Genomic DNA, 13,572 nt, shown 5'->3' on the forward strand with positions numbered 1-13,572 from the left:
TGAGGAACTGACGGGAATATGTTATTAAAACCATGCACTTTTTAGAAGATAATTTTTTTTTAAAGGCATTAAGTAAAATACCAGGAATTGAAAAGAAACTCACAAAGCTAGTGAAATACACCATGTATCAAAAATTATACCTCCTAAATCCTGGCACCTAAGAGTGACAACAGAAGTCATCCACGGAAACTGAACATCATCAAATGTGATATAAAAAAGGAAGTGGGAAAAGCATTCCAAAAGTCTTAAGAAAGGTTTTAGGATGATTAAAGGCTTTTAAAATGGAGCGTAACATGGGCAGAGCAAAAAGTGGATTTATTGGGAGCATCTACAGCCCTGATGACTCTACAAGGACAAAATACACCTTTTTCTAAGTGTCACTGTGAAAATTACCAGTTAAACCCTGTGAAAAATGAGTATTCGTTGTAAGAGAATAACCCACGTGAGAGAATCGCAAGTCCCTCCGCGGCTCGGCAGCAAACTGAGTACCGCCACCGCGTTTTTTTCAAAAAAGCCCTAAGTGACAAGCACAGAACATGCTAACCAGTTTATTTAATCAAATCTATTTCCCCTTTGGTTTTAAGGTACAGATATCCCTCTCACCTAGAACACCAAGGATCTACCACAGAAGACAGGAATTGTAATATTTACATTTCACCTACTGAATATGAGATAGTTTATTCAAAGTAAAACAAATATTTCGATTGAACGGAACCAACTGGCATAAAAATAAAGCGGGTCAGGCAAAGTTGTTATAGGCAAAAAAGGCAGTCGCCTAACACTGCTGGGAGCAGGAAAATCACAACCACCTCTCTGCCTGCTTTGCTTACGCTTTGACCCTAGAAACCTGCTGCTACTGTCAAGCAAGGGGTTGATTACATGGGGCAATGTCTATTCCAGGGGCTCCACAGGAGCCTTGGGCTAGCCTGAGAGGTTGTGGAGTCTCCTTCCTTGGAGATATTTGAAAGCCGTCTGGAGACAATCTTGGGCAACGTGCCTGAGCAGGGGGGTTGGACTAGATGATCTCCAGAGGTCCCTTCCAACCTCAACCATTCCATGATTCTGTGAGCCACTCATCTTGGAAGAATCAGTTGTCACTCTGGCTCTGCTCCTCTCCCCTCTCCTTCTCACGACAAATGTAAGTCCAGCTGTCTTTACACCAAAAAAATTCATTTGCACTATTACTGAGAAGTCTTAACTTATTTCTGACAGAAGGAACACTAAACACACTTTTGCCCCTACCATAATATCAGTATGCAGCATGTGATGTATTTTAAAATTAACAGGAACCAACATTTAAAATGAGACGCATCATTATTTCCTGAAGATGTTTTGATTTCTATTTCAGGCTTGCGTGACAAATACCTTTTTTCTTTTTCTTTGTTTGGATTTGGTAGAGTCCTGCCCAATTCCACCATTGCCCAGGGCTCCTGCCTGGCTTTTCCCAAGGTGTTGCTGTCCTGCTGACGCTGGAGGTGTGGGCGTAGGAGGTGGTGTGTTTTCGGGAGAGTCAAGACTGGTCTTCACACTTGTGGCCTGCCCTAAGAGGTGGGGCTGTCAAAACAAGGGGTCAAACAGCCAGTGTAAAATCATATCACGAAGATTTATTGCCTTCTTAGATTTAGTATTAGAAGAAGTATAATGCAACAATAAGTTTGCTCATTCTACAGGTAACTGTAATATTTATACCACAGTAATGCATGTATTATCCCTATGGTACTTGTTACTGCTGACAAGTATCACTATGAACTTGAATTTCCAATCCTATAACAGAGAGAGACTTCCATACAGACAGAAGGAATTTCCACCCAAATAGAGAGCACTTACATTTAAGTACAAAGATGCTGCTAAGAACTTAACATTTGGAGCCATAATTTAACATCTTTTATTTTATGCCCATAACTTCACTGTTAATAAACTCAGGAACAGGAGCGCACGTCAATACCTACCAGATTTCAATAGGAGCTACTTGGAATCCGAAAAACCACCACATACATGTAATAGTGAAACACCAAATACATATACTCTGTGCAGTAAGAGTTACACTAATATGTGAGGAAACAGTACTTACCTCCGTAGTGTTGTGATACTGTATGAAGGTAGCAGATATGGCATGACTGAATGGGTCACCAGCTTTGGGAGCCATGTCCTGTTTAACCAAAAGGGCCAAGTCCACCAACTACGAGGGCAAAAACAACCAGTAAAGAGGGAGCTTTACTGACATGGTACGTGCACTGAATGCCATCATAACAAAGCAGGGAGATAGGACTTGAGGGTTGAGGTGATTCTTAATGATTCTCAGTAGAAATCAAAGTTACTCAGAGATACTTTAGCCTAAGGAACCCTTCTTTTCCACTTTTGTAAATATATGGAGTAATTTATCTACCCAAAAGGGCTCAGCATGTCACTAAGCATTTTGTTTTTAAATGGAGTATAACAAGGGCAGAGAGAAAGCTGAACTTATTGGGAGCATCTAAACATTTTGTTTTTCCTGGAAATCCTGCTTTTTAATCCAATTGTGCAATCAGGTTGAATGAACCTCAGCACGTTGCCAGAGGTCACATAGCGAAGTATGTGGTTCCAGTTTGGACTTGAATAAAGTTCATGCTGGACTCCACTCTCCTCTGTAAGCAATATAAAACATTGCTTTTTGCGTATCAGTGATGAATGTGTGGTATAGTACACATCTGTTATACAGTAAATTGAAAGACAGATAGGAATCCAATTAACTGCGTTAGCAGACAGAGTTACTCTATGCTTCTAAGGGGGGGTTACAACATAGTCAGTCGGGACTGAAGTGCATCCAAGAGTAACTAATTAATTTTGTTTAAGCAGAACACAGTCAGTATAGTAAACTCCCTTACCTGTGCCACAGTCTCATATGCTAAATATGCCAAAATCTCCATTGCAACTGCATTTGGCTTTATTTCCATACTGCTACAGTCCAACCAGTCACGAAATTTGGATGCTTTCTTTGCTGTCAGTTCAAATCATATGGGAAAAATGAAACATTAACAACAGGTAGGCCAAAATAATGCATTTTTTCCACTTTTCAAAGTACTGCAAATATGAAACAGAAAGTGGGGACGTGCCTTGATTGGCTGGGGACAGAATTCAAGGTTTAACAAAATGGAACTAGTGGGTAAAAACAATTATTGCATACACAACATTTTGGAAGCCCATAAACAACATGGAGGAAATGGGAAAACACACAGTTAAGCAATCATACCGGAGATTTCAGAATGAGGAAGGATCTGCTGCAGAGATGGACAGGACATACCTGACTTTAAACGTATTATGGTGAAAGAAATAATATGATTGCATCACAGCTTTGATGAATGAGTGAAGAAGCACGAGAAGAAATGAACAAATCTGAGATTCTGAGCCCAGATAAAATGGTAAAATTGTATTAATGACAGCAAAGACAAATGAAGAAGGAGAGAAGAACTACCAAGTCCTGTGTTAACTATGTAGGGATTAGCTGCTGACAAGCTAGCCAAAATGATTTGTAGATGAGTGCTTTAAAATGTGCTTTGGATATAAAGAAACAAGGATGGATGCAGATCTGCACATGATCAACATTCAGATAAGAACTTCATACTGCAAATGCATGAAATAACTTAGGAAAAACACATAGAGAAAAAAAAATGGGACAAAGAAACATGTGGGACTTGCAAAGAGCATAAAAGGAGGAATCAGAGATACCAAAATGGGGCTGAAAAAACATCATGGAAGTTCACAGGAGAACCAAAGAAAGGACAATCTTAGTTAAGCCAGTGGCAGACAAGCTGATCACAGAAAGCTGTGGAGACTTGCATAGAAATGAGCTAGTAATATAGAGCTCTCAATGAGGGCTGTTTATGAAGACAGGACGACTAAAATGAAGTAAACAGAAGTTGAGAGAATCATTTGAAACAGCAGTTGCAAAGAGACCATTCAATGAGGAGTAAAAAGCTGAAGAGAAACTAGAAAACCAGACGTCAATAATGGTTATTTTTAGGAGGGAGTGAGAAGGCTACATCGGTTCACTGAAGACGAGAAACCAAAGCAAGAGGAAAGTCTGAAGGTGACAGAAGGGCTGCAAAATTTTCCCTAATGTTTAAATTTCTAGTCCTATAGTAGTGGTCCTTGGGTAATGGACTTTTTCTTTTGGCTGTCTTTAAAACTGCACAGAAATACACAGTGCTGTAATTATGACTATAAAATTAGAACAGACTTCTTGAGGTCCATTCCAGGCCTATTCTCCTGTGACCCATTTTTTATGGGTTTATATTACAGTAATATGGGTTTACTACTTTATATATATAAATTAATTTAATTTCTGCTAAAATAAAAGAAAATAAGCAAAACTAACCTTTGTGTTAATTTTGAATGAATGTTCTGCATGGCTTTTAGTATGTGCTATCTAGTTCAGCTCATATACCATAAGTAAATTTGGGCATGAGTCTCTTTTTCTAATAGTTTCAAAGCACTGTAATTCTCTTGACACTGTTACTCTTCAATGGTATTAAATGTTAGTGAAAGAGAATGGTACAGACATGATCCTCCAAAAGCACTGTGAAAATATCACTGAGATTTTTGTATAAATCACAGTCCCCTGGCCAGCAACACGCAATTTGATGTCACAAATTTAAGATTTCTATTTGTTCTGTCTCCAGATGATAATTTGGGGGTTTAAAAATGACTTTATCACAAACCTCTCATTTGCTGAAGTCACCCTAATCTGAAGTAGCATTTATCTAATGGTTCACAGATGCATGATGCCAAATTATAACTAAGCTTACAAAACATATCAAATAAGGAAAAGAAATGCTTACAAAACATGTTTTCCTACATTTGCTGACATTTGCTGATACAGAAGAGTATTTTGAATGTGTCATTTATTTGCCATAAATGACTCACTCTTTCTTCGAATTTAAATGTCCTGCTAGGAAGAACAAGATAAGGTCTCTCATTTAAAGGCACTATTGTGTTCAAGTCTGTGTTGCAGGATCATGTGCTGTTTGGTCATGCTTTTTACTAGCTCCTTCACCTCGCTTTCTCTGACATTTGACCTAAAACCTTAGTCATCACTTAACTGCTTCTGTAATGATGTTTTGCTACATGATCAAGCCCATTAATTTACAGCTCATTATAGTTGTGGCCTACAAGTACTTCTAGTAAGTTGGTTTTCAGTGCTAGTAAAGCCCTAATTCTGTCATCATGTTATTAGTGTTGGAATGGTGTATACTGATGAATTTGGCTAATGTTGAATAAATTCCACAGCAGGAGCTTACAGCTTAAAATAGAAAAGACTCTTCAGTAACTTCTTTGTGTCTCTGTGGATACAGGAATAAAAGCAAAACTTGCTGTTCTTCTCTAATTTTAGATATGTTCCTGTAACCATAAAACTTTATTAACGTGCTGACTATAACAACACCGGGACGGACTTCAGGCAAGTATGGTTGTTTTAATACATTAACTCTTTAAAAAAGTCCTATCCACATATCTCTATACTTTGCAGCACCCCCCACCAGCACAGTAGTTGAACATACAGAAAAACATACAGAAAGCTTGGTAAGTATTCAGATAAAATATTTTGCCTGACAGCCTGAAACTACACTAAATTAACTTTTCCCAGGAGTTATTAGGACAAGAATTTAAAGTTTTATTATTGTGGATGAAACAAAAGTGCTTTCAATAGACTTGAGGTTCTGCTACGTTCTCTGTTACACGAAATAATAATTGAACATCTTAATACAGTGCAGCCATTATAATACTTACAAAAACTCAATTGCCGACTTTCACAAAATTCTGCATACTGGACTGAGTCCATCATTCGTGTTTGTCTTTCTGCTCTCTGACAAAAGAGTAGAAGCACATCATGTACCTTATTTCAGCAAGAACTGCATTCCCCAACAGAATTTACAGCGGCAAAGTGCCAGTGCCATAACCCTGAAGCAACGCCCCAAGTTGAACATGCATTGAACAAGTTAAGAAGCAGAAATACAAAACACAGGTTGATCGTGAGTCTCGTGAGTCGAGTTTCCCCAGAGGAGCCTGTCACATCTCACTCCAAAGATCTGCTTGCACATGGCTCACCTAGGAGGGAGAAGCGACGGCTCCATTAGGGCAGGTGCTGAGCACTCTTGCCCCGGAGGTGCGCGTGTAAACCGAAGCACGGGAGCAGTCTGCCTACGTGTTTACGGATGACCAAACAAGAAAAATGTTTTCCTGGACTGAGGCCAACGCCTTCTGCGCTGAGCAGAAATGAACCTGCATGTCTTTGAAATGGGAGCGTTATCAGTATCAAAATGAGTAGGTGACATGCCCCTGAGGACGTACTAGACGGAGAGGAGCACTGAAGTGCCCCTTCCCACACAGACATTCAATAAACAGCAGTAACTAAGTGGTAAATGTGTCTCTTTCATCATTTTTCACTGTTAATCTATGCTTGTTTTTTTTTTATGTGTCTGAACACCTACACAGACAGAGAAGAAAGAAAATTAGACGTCAAATTAGAATTTTTTTGAGAAAAATGGCTTAAATATTTACTACTGGATTTTACTACTGGACATCTCCAAACAGTCATGGCATTAAACCATATATATTATGCACAGCCTGCACAGGCAGGAGATAGCAGTCAGATTAAAGAGAATGATTATCTGATTCAGAAGCAGATAGTAATTTATTCAAGTCTCCCCAACAAGTAAAGTATATTATCTGAAACATCAGGGAAAGGAGCATAACTTTCTTCCAAACAAGAGCCTAATGAATAAAACGAAATCACTAAACCTAGTAAGAACAGAGCTATAACTAAGGACACAAACTGATATCATGAGAYCCGCACGTCTGCAGTCCGTCCTTTTAGCCCAAGACACCATGCACCGAGCAGGTGAAGTACAGGTGTGTTTGCACTAAAAACCAAAGCCAAGCCCAAACCCTTTGCTCTGAGTCCCCAGGCACTTTTCCATCTGACAAAATTGAAATTTCATCTGGTTTGGTGGAAAATAAAATGGCTGTTGATGAGAGTAGGTGAAAACAGGATATAAGCCAGCATCTGGCTGTAGCAGTTTCCCAAATCAGAAAAAAAATAAAAATCAGTCCTTCAAATACAGTTTCTTCTTCTATTCTCCTCTGTCTTTTAGGTCACTTTTCTAAGACAATCCACCAACTATGAGATTTTCTTGATAGACAACACATTCCATTTAGTTGTGACTTGAACCACCAACTGTCCAGGAACATATCTCGATATTCCTTCTTTCTTTTCATCTCTACCCAGCTGGTCATTTTATCCTGAAGCCACATATTTCCATTGTATCTTGACTCTTAGTCACTAGGGTAGAAACTCTTCTCCCGAAACATTTCTCAGTTCTCTTTCTCTGCATTCCTCTACTTCCTTCTGGCATCCTGCTTATATTTTGTGGAACTGATAAATAAAAATTTTCAGTCAATATATTCCATTAAGGCATTAAATGAGTTTAAATTTATTTTGTATCTTTTAAAGAATAACTGTCACAATATATGCCATAACTTCAGTCTTCATCTAGCATAACCATAACAGAGATCTGTTTTGCCTCTGAATTAATTCAGTCATAGTTTTCAAGACCAGAAGGCACCACCAGGATCATCTAATCTCATCTCCTGCATAGCACAGGACACTTCTCACATAATATATCCTAGAATTTGCAGTCCTAGAATTTTTCGCATAATTATACTGTATGGTTTAAAAAGACATCTATTTTTGATTTAAATATTTCACATATTAAGAGATAAATTCTTAAAACAATTTCAAATGCTAAGTTTTTATTTAGTGCGGTTTAAACTCTGATCATTTGTGTCTTTGCTTGCCAATCAGAAACTACTAGTTGGGTACTTCTAGGTAATGATCAAATAACAATTTAACTTGTTGGATAATCAAATAGATTGAGCTTCTCTAAATACTGAAATATTGCACATGGAAGTGTGCAGAGACTCACAAAAGTGTTGCTTGAAAGGGAAGTCTGGAGGTCTCTAGCCCAGTCTCCCACTTAAAACAGACTACTGCTATTGATCATGTCAGCCACAGCTTTCTCTAGCTAAGTCTTGAAAACATCCAAGGACAGAGATTTCACATTTTCTCTCGGTAACCTGCCCAGCGTTGCACTAGTGAAAAAGTTCTCTGATGTCCTATCTGAACCTTCCAGCAACAATTTGTGGCTGTTAACCCTTCTTATTCCATCTGGCACTACTAAGAAGAGTTTGGCTCCATCATCTTTATAACTGTCCTTCAAGCAGTCGTAGGCTGCTAGCCAATCACCCTTCAGCCTCCTCTTCTTCAGACTAAGTCCAGCTCTCTCAGTCCCTTCTCACAGCCACGTTCTCCAGGCCCCTCACCTCTCAGTAGCTTTCAGCTCCACATTTCCAGTTTCTTAGCATCTCCTTGCAACTCAGGGACCCAGAACTGGATGTTGTATTCCAGACATGGCTTCATCAGCACCAAGCAGAAGAGAATAACAATTTCCGTCAATCTGCCAGCCACATTTCTGCTAATGTAGCCCACTGTGCGTTCTGTTTTACCCGTGATGAGAAGACACTGTTGGCTTATATTCATCCTGATGTTCATTATCACCCCCCAGGTTCTTTCCAGAAGGGCTGCTACCCAGCCCAGTTGGTACGCAGCCTGTGCTGATGCATGGGGTTACTCTGTCCCAGATGCAGAAACTCAATGCAGTTTCTGTTGGCCCAGTTCTCAAGGCTATCAAGAACTGTGTGGGTTGAAGCTCTGTGATCCCACGTGCCAGCCACTCCTATCATCCATGGATTTGTTGACTGTACATTTTGTCTCCTTGTCCACATTGCTGATGAAGATATGGAACAATATGGTCCCAGTACCAATTCCTGAGGTATTCAGTGTTACCAGCTGCCAACTAAATGTCAAGCCATTGGCCACTACCCTTCACATCCAGCAGTCCAGGCAATTTTAAATCCACCCAATCATCTCTTCTTCCATCCTGTACTTCCTATTCTTCCATTGAAAATAATGTGGCAGATAGTATCAAAGTATTTTTCCTTCACCAGTGAAAAATAAAATACTTCTCAAGAATTCCACAAACATCCCTTGATAAAGCAGTACGGCTGAAGTACACATCAAGAGGCATGCCAAAGGCCACTTCAAGTCAACCCCTTACAGATGTGAAAAGCTACCTGGACATGACATTAGGTACATCACGTCCTCATTCTATTATCAGAGAAACTGCTGCACCTTAATCAAAGAGTCGGTCATAATACAATGTGATGGAAACAAATGACTTCTATCTATATAAGCACAAAAAATTTATGCATTCCAAAGAGACCATCCCCAACCTTTAAAAGGAGCAGGAAGACACAGGAAAGCAAAGTGACAGAAAATACTAACACGAGGCATCAYGCTTCAAAGCCCTACCCGAGCTGAAAAATAAAAAGTAATCCAGAAATTTGACAAGGGTATTTTAACATACAATTCCAGGCATCCTGTAACACAATATGGGAATTGCAAGAATAAATAATCCCAAGATGAGTTAGTTAAATTAAATGGTTTATCAGTGCCTACTCTCCGCAAATAACACAGAAAACTCTGATAATCTTTCCTGTAAATGGGTACTGTCAAAGGCCACTCAACATGCCACACAATAAGTTCATTGTCAAAACACTGCAAGTTTCTTAATAAAGTGAAACAACTAAAACTGTCTTAAGTTTATGAAAAAAGGGGGAGGGACATTTTTCCAATAGGGATTTCATTTCTTTCTATAAATTGTCTACAGTACTTGCCTGAAGTGCTAAACACTGCTCTTAATTTTGTTCTTATATATTAAATAAATGCTTATAATTATTTTTCTTTGTGTGAATACCTTGTCCATAGTGAAATTACCTACATATCTGTGAAACAAAATTGCTTTCTCCCTTCAATTTGCCTCCCTATAAGAAGTCCTTCTAAAAGGTGGATTCTAGAGTGATACTTTATTTAAAATACCTCCAAATAAAGTATCTTTTATCATAAATAACCAAACTATATTTTCAGCCCAACATAATCTAACAAAAAAACACGTTATGGTAAGCAAACACAGTTCAAGGGATATGGATATCCATTCCATCAGTCCTTCCAGTTTTAGAAAAATCTATAAATAAATAGAAAGTGTAGAATAAATAGCTAGAGAGGTAGATAAGTATATCATCTTTAAGGAAATAGCAAAGCAGAAAACAACAGCAGATCATCTTTCCTCTGCACTTCTCAAGGTTATAAACCTTAATTATTTTCTCTTATATCATCTCTGCAGTAGAAAAATTTAATGTTCCATTATCTCCACATTTATAATCAATCAATAACACAGGATAAAAGGGGAAAGAAAAAAGTAGTGTTACTCCAGGACAAAAGAATTTAAAGGAAACAGCATTCAAAGTTGTGAAAGTCGCAGAAAGTTTGTGAAAATGCTATAACTCCTAAATAATGCTTACTATTAAATCTATGCAATACCCACTTACTCTTTTCCACAATGCTCATTTTTAAACTAATTTTTCTTGAAAACATGAAATGATACAGATTAAATAAATTTTATAAATTTAAATAATAATTTTTATTTTTTTACAAGCAATTTTTTTTTCAAATTCTCTTCTTGGATGGAGTAGCACATTACTCCAACAGAACTGAAGTCCTCCTTCATCAGCATAAAAGCAAATTTGCTGGGAATCTTTCCTACATGAAGAAATGATGAATCCCTACTGACACACCACCTTGAAGCAATCTTGGCTTGAAGCATTTTGTTTTTAGTTTTGAAACCAGATACAACAAGTGACATGAGTGACGCTGTCCTACTGGGTTATCAAAATAATTAAAAATACATATTTTTTACTCCTTTATAGTAGCACCAGTCAGTCTAGGCAGTTAAGAAGCTGAGTTATGTGGCATTCAGTAGAGTTAAAATACTCCGCATGCTTTCCTTGGAACATGCTGGAGGATGCAGTAGATAGGAGCTGGCACAGTAAACGCATGCTTCATCTTTCAAAAATGTGATGCATTATGTCTTTCTTTCAGCATGAAGAACCAAAAAGGAAGACTGACAAGGTCAAGCAAAGAAAAGGTAGAGAGTTGTATGTTGTCACCTACCATCCAGGATGAAAAATAATCCTATTTCGATTCCATTTTTAAGCTTTCACACTTGACATATAAAGCTCTTTGTGTGCGGGGAGGGCAAGAGGCCAAACATGAACTTGCTCACCAGCTATTTAGCATCTGAAGGAAATGTGCCGGGTAGCTGCTAAGCTGGAAGGTTTGAGAAATGCAGGCAGCAGGGTTGGACACCCCTGTGTTTGGCAACAATGTCAGTGATGAAGAGGTTGGCTTCCCAGCCCGCTTGCATATTCATATTATGGCATGATTTCCTGATTTCCTTTTCTAAAGACCTCTTCATTGTGTACCTACCACCTGTCCAAAGGAGATTGGTGACTTCCCTAGAGAAAAAATACCAAAACTGCCCTTCAGCTGATAGCACTATGAAGCAAAAGGAGGAAGAGAACATATAGTTTTTTTAAGAAAAAGAGTATGCCACTGCTTTGGAACATAAGCCTCCATGAAGCACATCTGGTGGCCAACAATGTTCTTTACGCGCTGGGTAGGAAAATTTTTTATTTAGACTCCGAGGATAACAGAGTAAAACAAAAAATCATTTGAGAAAGGAAATACAAGTGAGCTCAATATTGAAAGGCTTCCAAAATAGGCTGAAAACATTTTTAGTCCTCTGTATCTGGAAATTATCCGAGGATTATTATTATCTGAAGATCTTTTTACATACAGAAAATCACTTGCATTGGCAAGCAAAGAAAAGTGGGTTTTAAGAGTGTTTTCAAAGATTAAGCTTACTCAGAGTTTTAGACAGAAAATAAAAATGTCACTTGGGGAAAGATCAATAGCTTTTGTAATGTAATTCTTCATTTGGCTATAAAGTACAGAAATATAGGGAGTTTTTATCATTTTTACCCATCACTTATAGAACATATCGCACATTCCGCAGTACCCATTAATCTGAACAAGTCCACATAGCAAACTTGAGACCTTTGATATAATATTGTGTTTGAGTGCTCATATGTCTAGTACAAAGTTCTTAATACCTTCATCACAGGAAAAAAGAGGTCTTTTTCAAGTGGACCAAAATGATCTCAGTTTTCACATATTTGCACAATTATAAAAAGTAAACAAGTTTTGCCTTTCTGTCTACAATATTACTTCAAAAAAATAAAAACAATAAACAGAGATCAAGACCTTAAGAACTTTAAAAACCTTAAGAACGGTTAAAGAGATGCTAAGAGTCTACAGCTATAACTGACATGAAAGGAAGCTGAGGGTGATGACAAATACAAATCAAAATAGACATATATATATATATATATTTAATGATAGGCTTTCACAATAGAAAATTGGTGATTTTTTATCCCAGGACAAACAGATGGGATTCACTTGACCAAGTTAAAACATCTACAGTATCCTAACTAATCACCTAGAATGCCTTTTATGCTCAGTAAGATAATTAAGCACTTTCAGAGAGCAGCTTCATCCTAAACAAGATGTTTAAAATAGGTCACATGAATTAGCCCTATAAATTTGTCTGAAGTTCATCAACTATGGACATCAGCAATGGAGCTACAGACACTGGCTTAAATATAATATCTGCATTATGCAGATCCTAAGACAAGAAAAATGAATCCTAATCAAAAGAGCAATGAGTGAGGAATGCCATGCGCAGTAGGGCAATTTACCTTCCTTTTTAGGGCAAGGGAAAAGCCAAGAGTAGAGAACGACTCAGTAAATTTGGTAGCTGCTCTGATTTGGAGGCAATGCAACTATAAACAACCTTGTACCCTGGGCATGTGTTTATTCCTTTACCTTCCTCAAACGAGTCAAAATGTAATCTAAAGAAGTATGTGCAGGCAGGGGAAAGGCAATTAGCAAGACAACTCGAGATTATGCAAAAATTCCAAGGGAATTTTAAAGTAAGAAAGACAATGAAAGTGCACACACAATGACAAAATGAATGGATTAATTCCCAGCAGTAATGGTCTCATTGTCTAAGGAATAAATAACTCTGCCCTCCTGGCAAATACTCACTGCCCCTGTAATACTCTGGTTTCCTTGCACATAGGCAAAATCTACACGCACTGAATTTATTCGAACCGGCCCCGTATCATATCCAAATTCCTTGTCTACATTTATTACTGCTATTCAGAAGTGTGGAGCTGGAACCTCTAAATCAAACATTTCCTGGTCATGCAATATCTTTGATTTCTATAGGAAAATATTTTTTCTGTTATTATAAGTGTCTTCATGAATGTTGTAAACCTCTGTGTCAAATTTATGACTAAATTCTACCAATGCTTTGCAAAATTGCAAAATAATTTTGGAGAAACTATGCTACCAAGCATAAAAAAGTTATGTGGGCTTCATTAATAAATTAAGAAGACTGACCTTCCTTCACTTTTCTGATTGAGGATACTGTAACCCTTGTCTGTGGTTTCCATCTGGCTGTACATCAAAAACTTTACCTATCAGGTAAATGTTAAGAAACCTGTATATCTTCTGAATAG

General features: G+C 37.9%; 1 protein-coding gene across 2 annotated transcripts in view; it reads right to left on the reverse strand.

The window, feature by feature from the left end:
- SUPT3H (SPT3 homolog, SAGA and STAGA complex component) overlaps positions 1 to 13,572 on the reverse strand; it is a 284,473-nt gene that overhangs the window by 53,780 nt on the left and 217,121 nt on the right. For both annotated transcript variants that reach the window (XM_026059416.1, XM_026059415.1), the window contains exons 7-10: positions 5,764 to 5,839; positions 2,865 to 2,977; positions 2,072 to 2,179; positions 1,366 to 1,554 (exon numbers count right to left, since the gene is read on the reverse strand). In XM_026059416.1, the coding sequence (XP_025915201.1) occupies positions 1,366 to 1,554; positions 2,072 to 2,179; positions 2,865 to 2,977; positions 5,764 to 5,839 (486 nt within the window). The remainder of the gene's footprint in view (positions 1 to 1,365; positions 1,555 to 2,071; positions 2,180 to 2,864; positions 2,978 to 5,763; positions 5,840 to 13,572) is intronic.

Source organism: Apteryx rowi, unplaced genomic scaffold, assembly GCF_003343035.1.
Source record: "Apteryx rowi isolate R43461 unplaced genomic scaffold, aptRow1 scaffold_157, whole genome shotgun sequence".
Classification (NCBI taxonomy): Eukaryota; Metazoa; Chordata; class Aves; order Apterygiformes; family Apterygidae; genus Apteryx; species Apteryx rowi.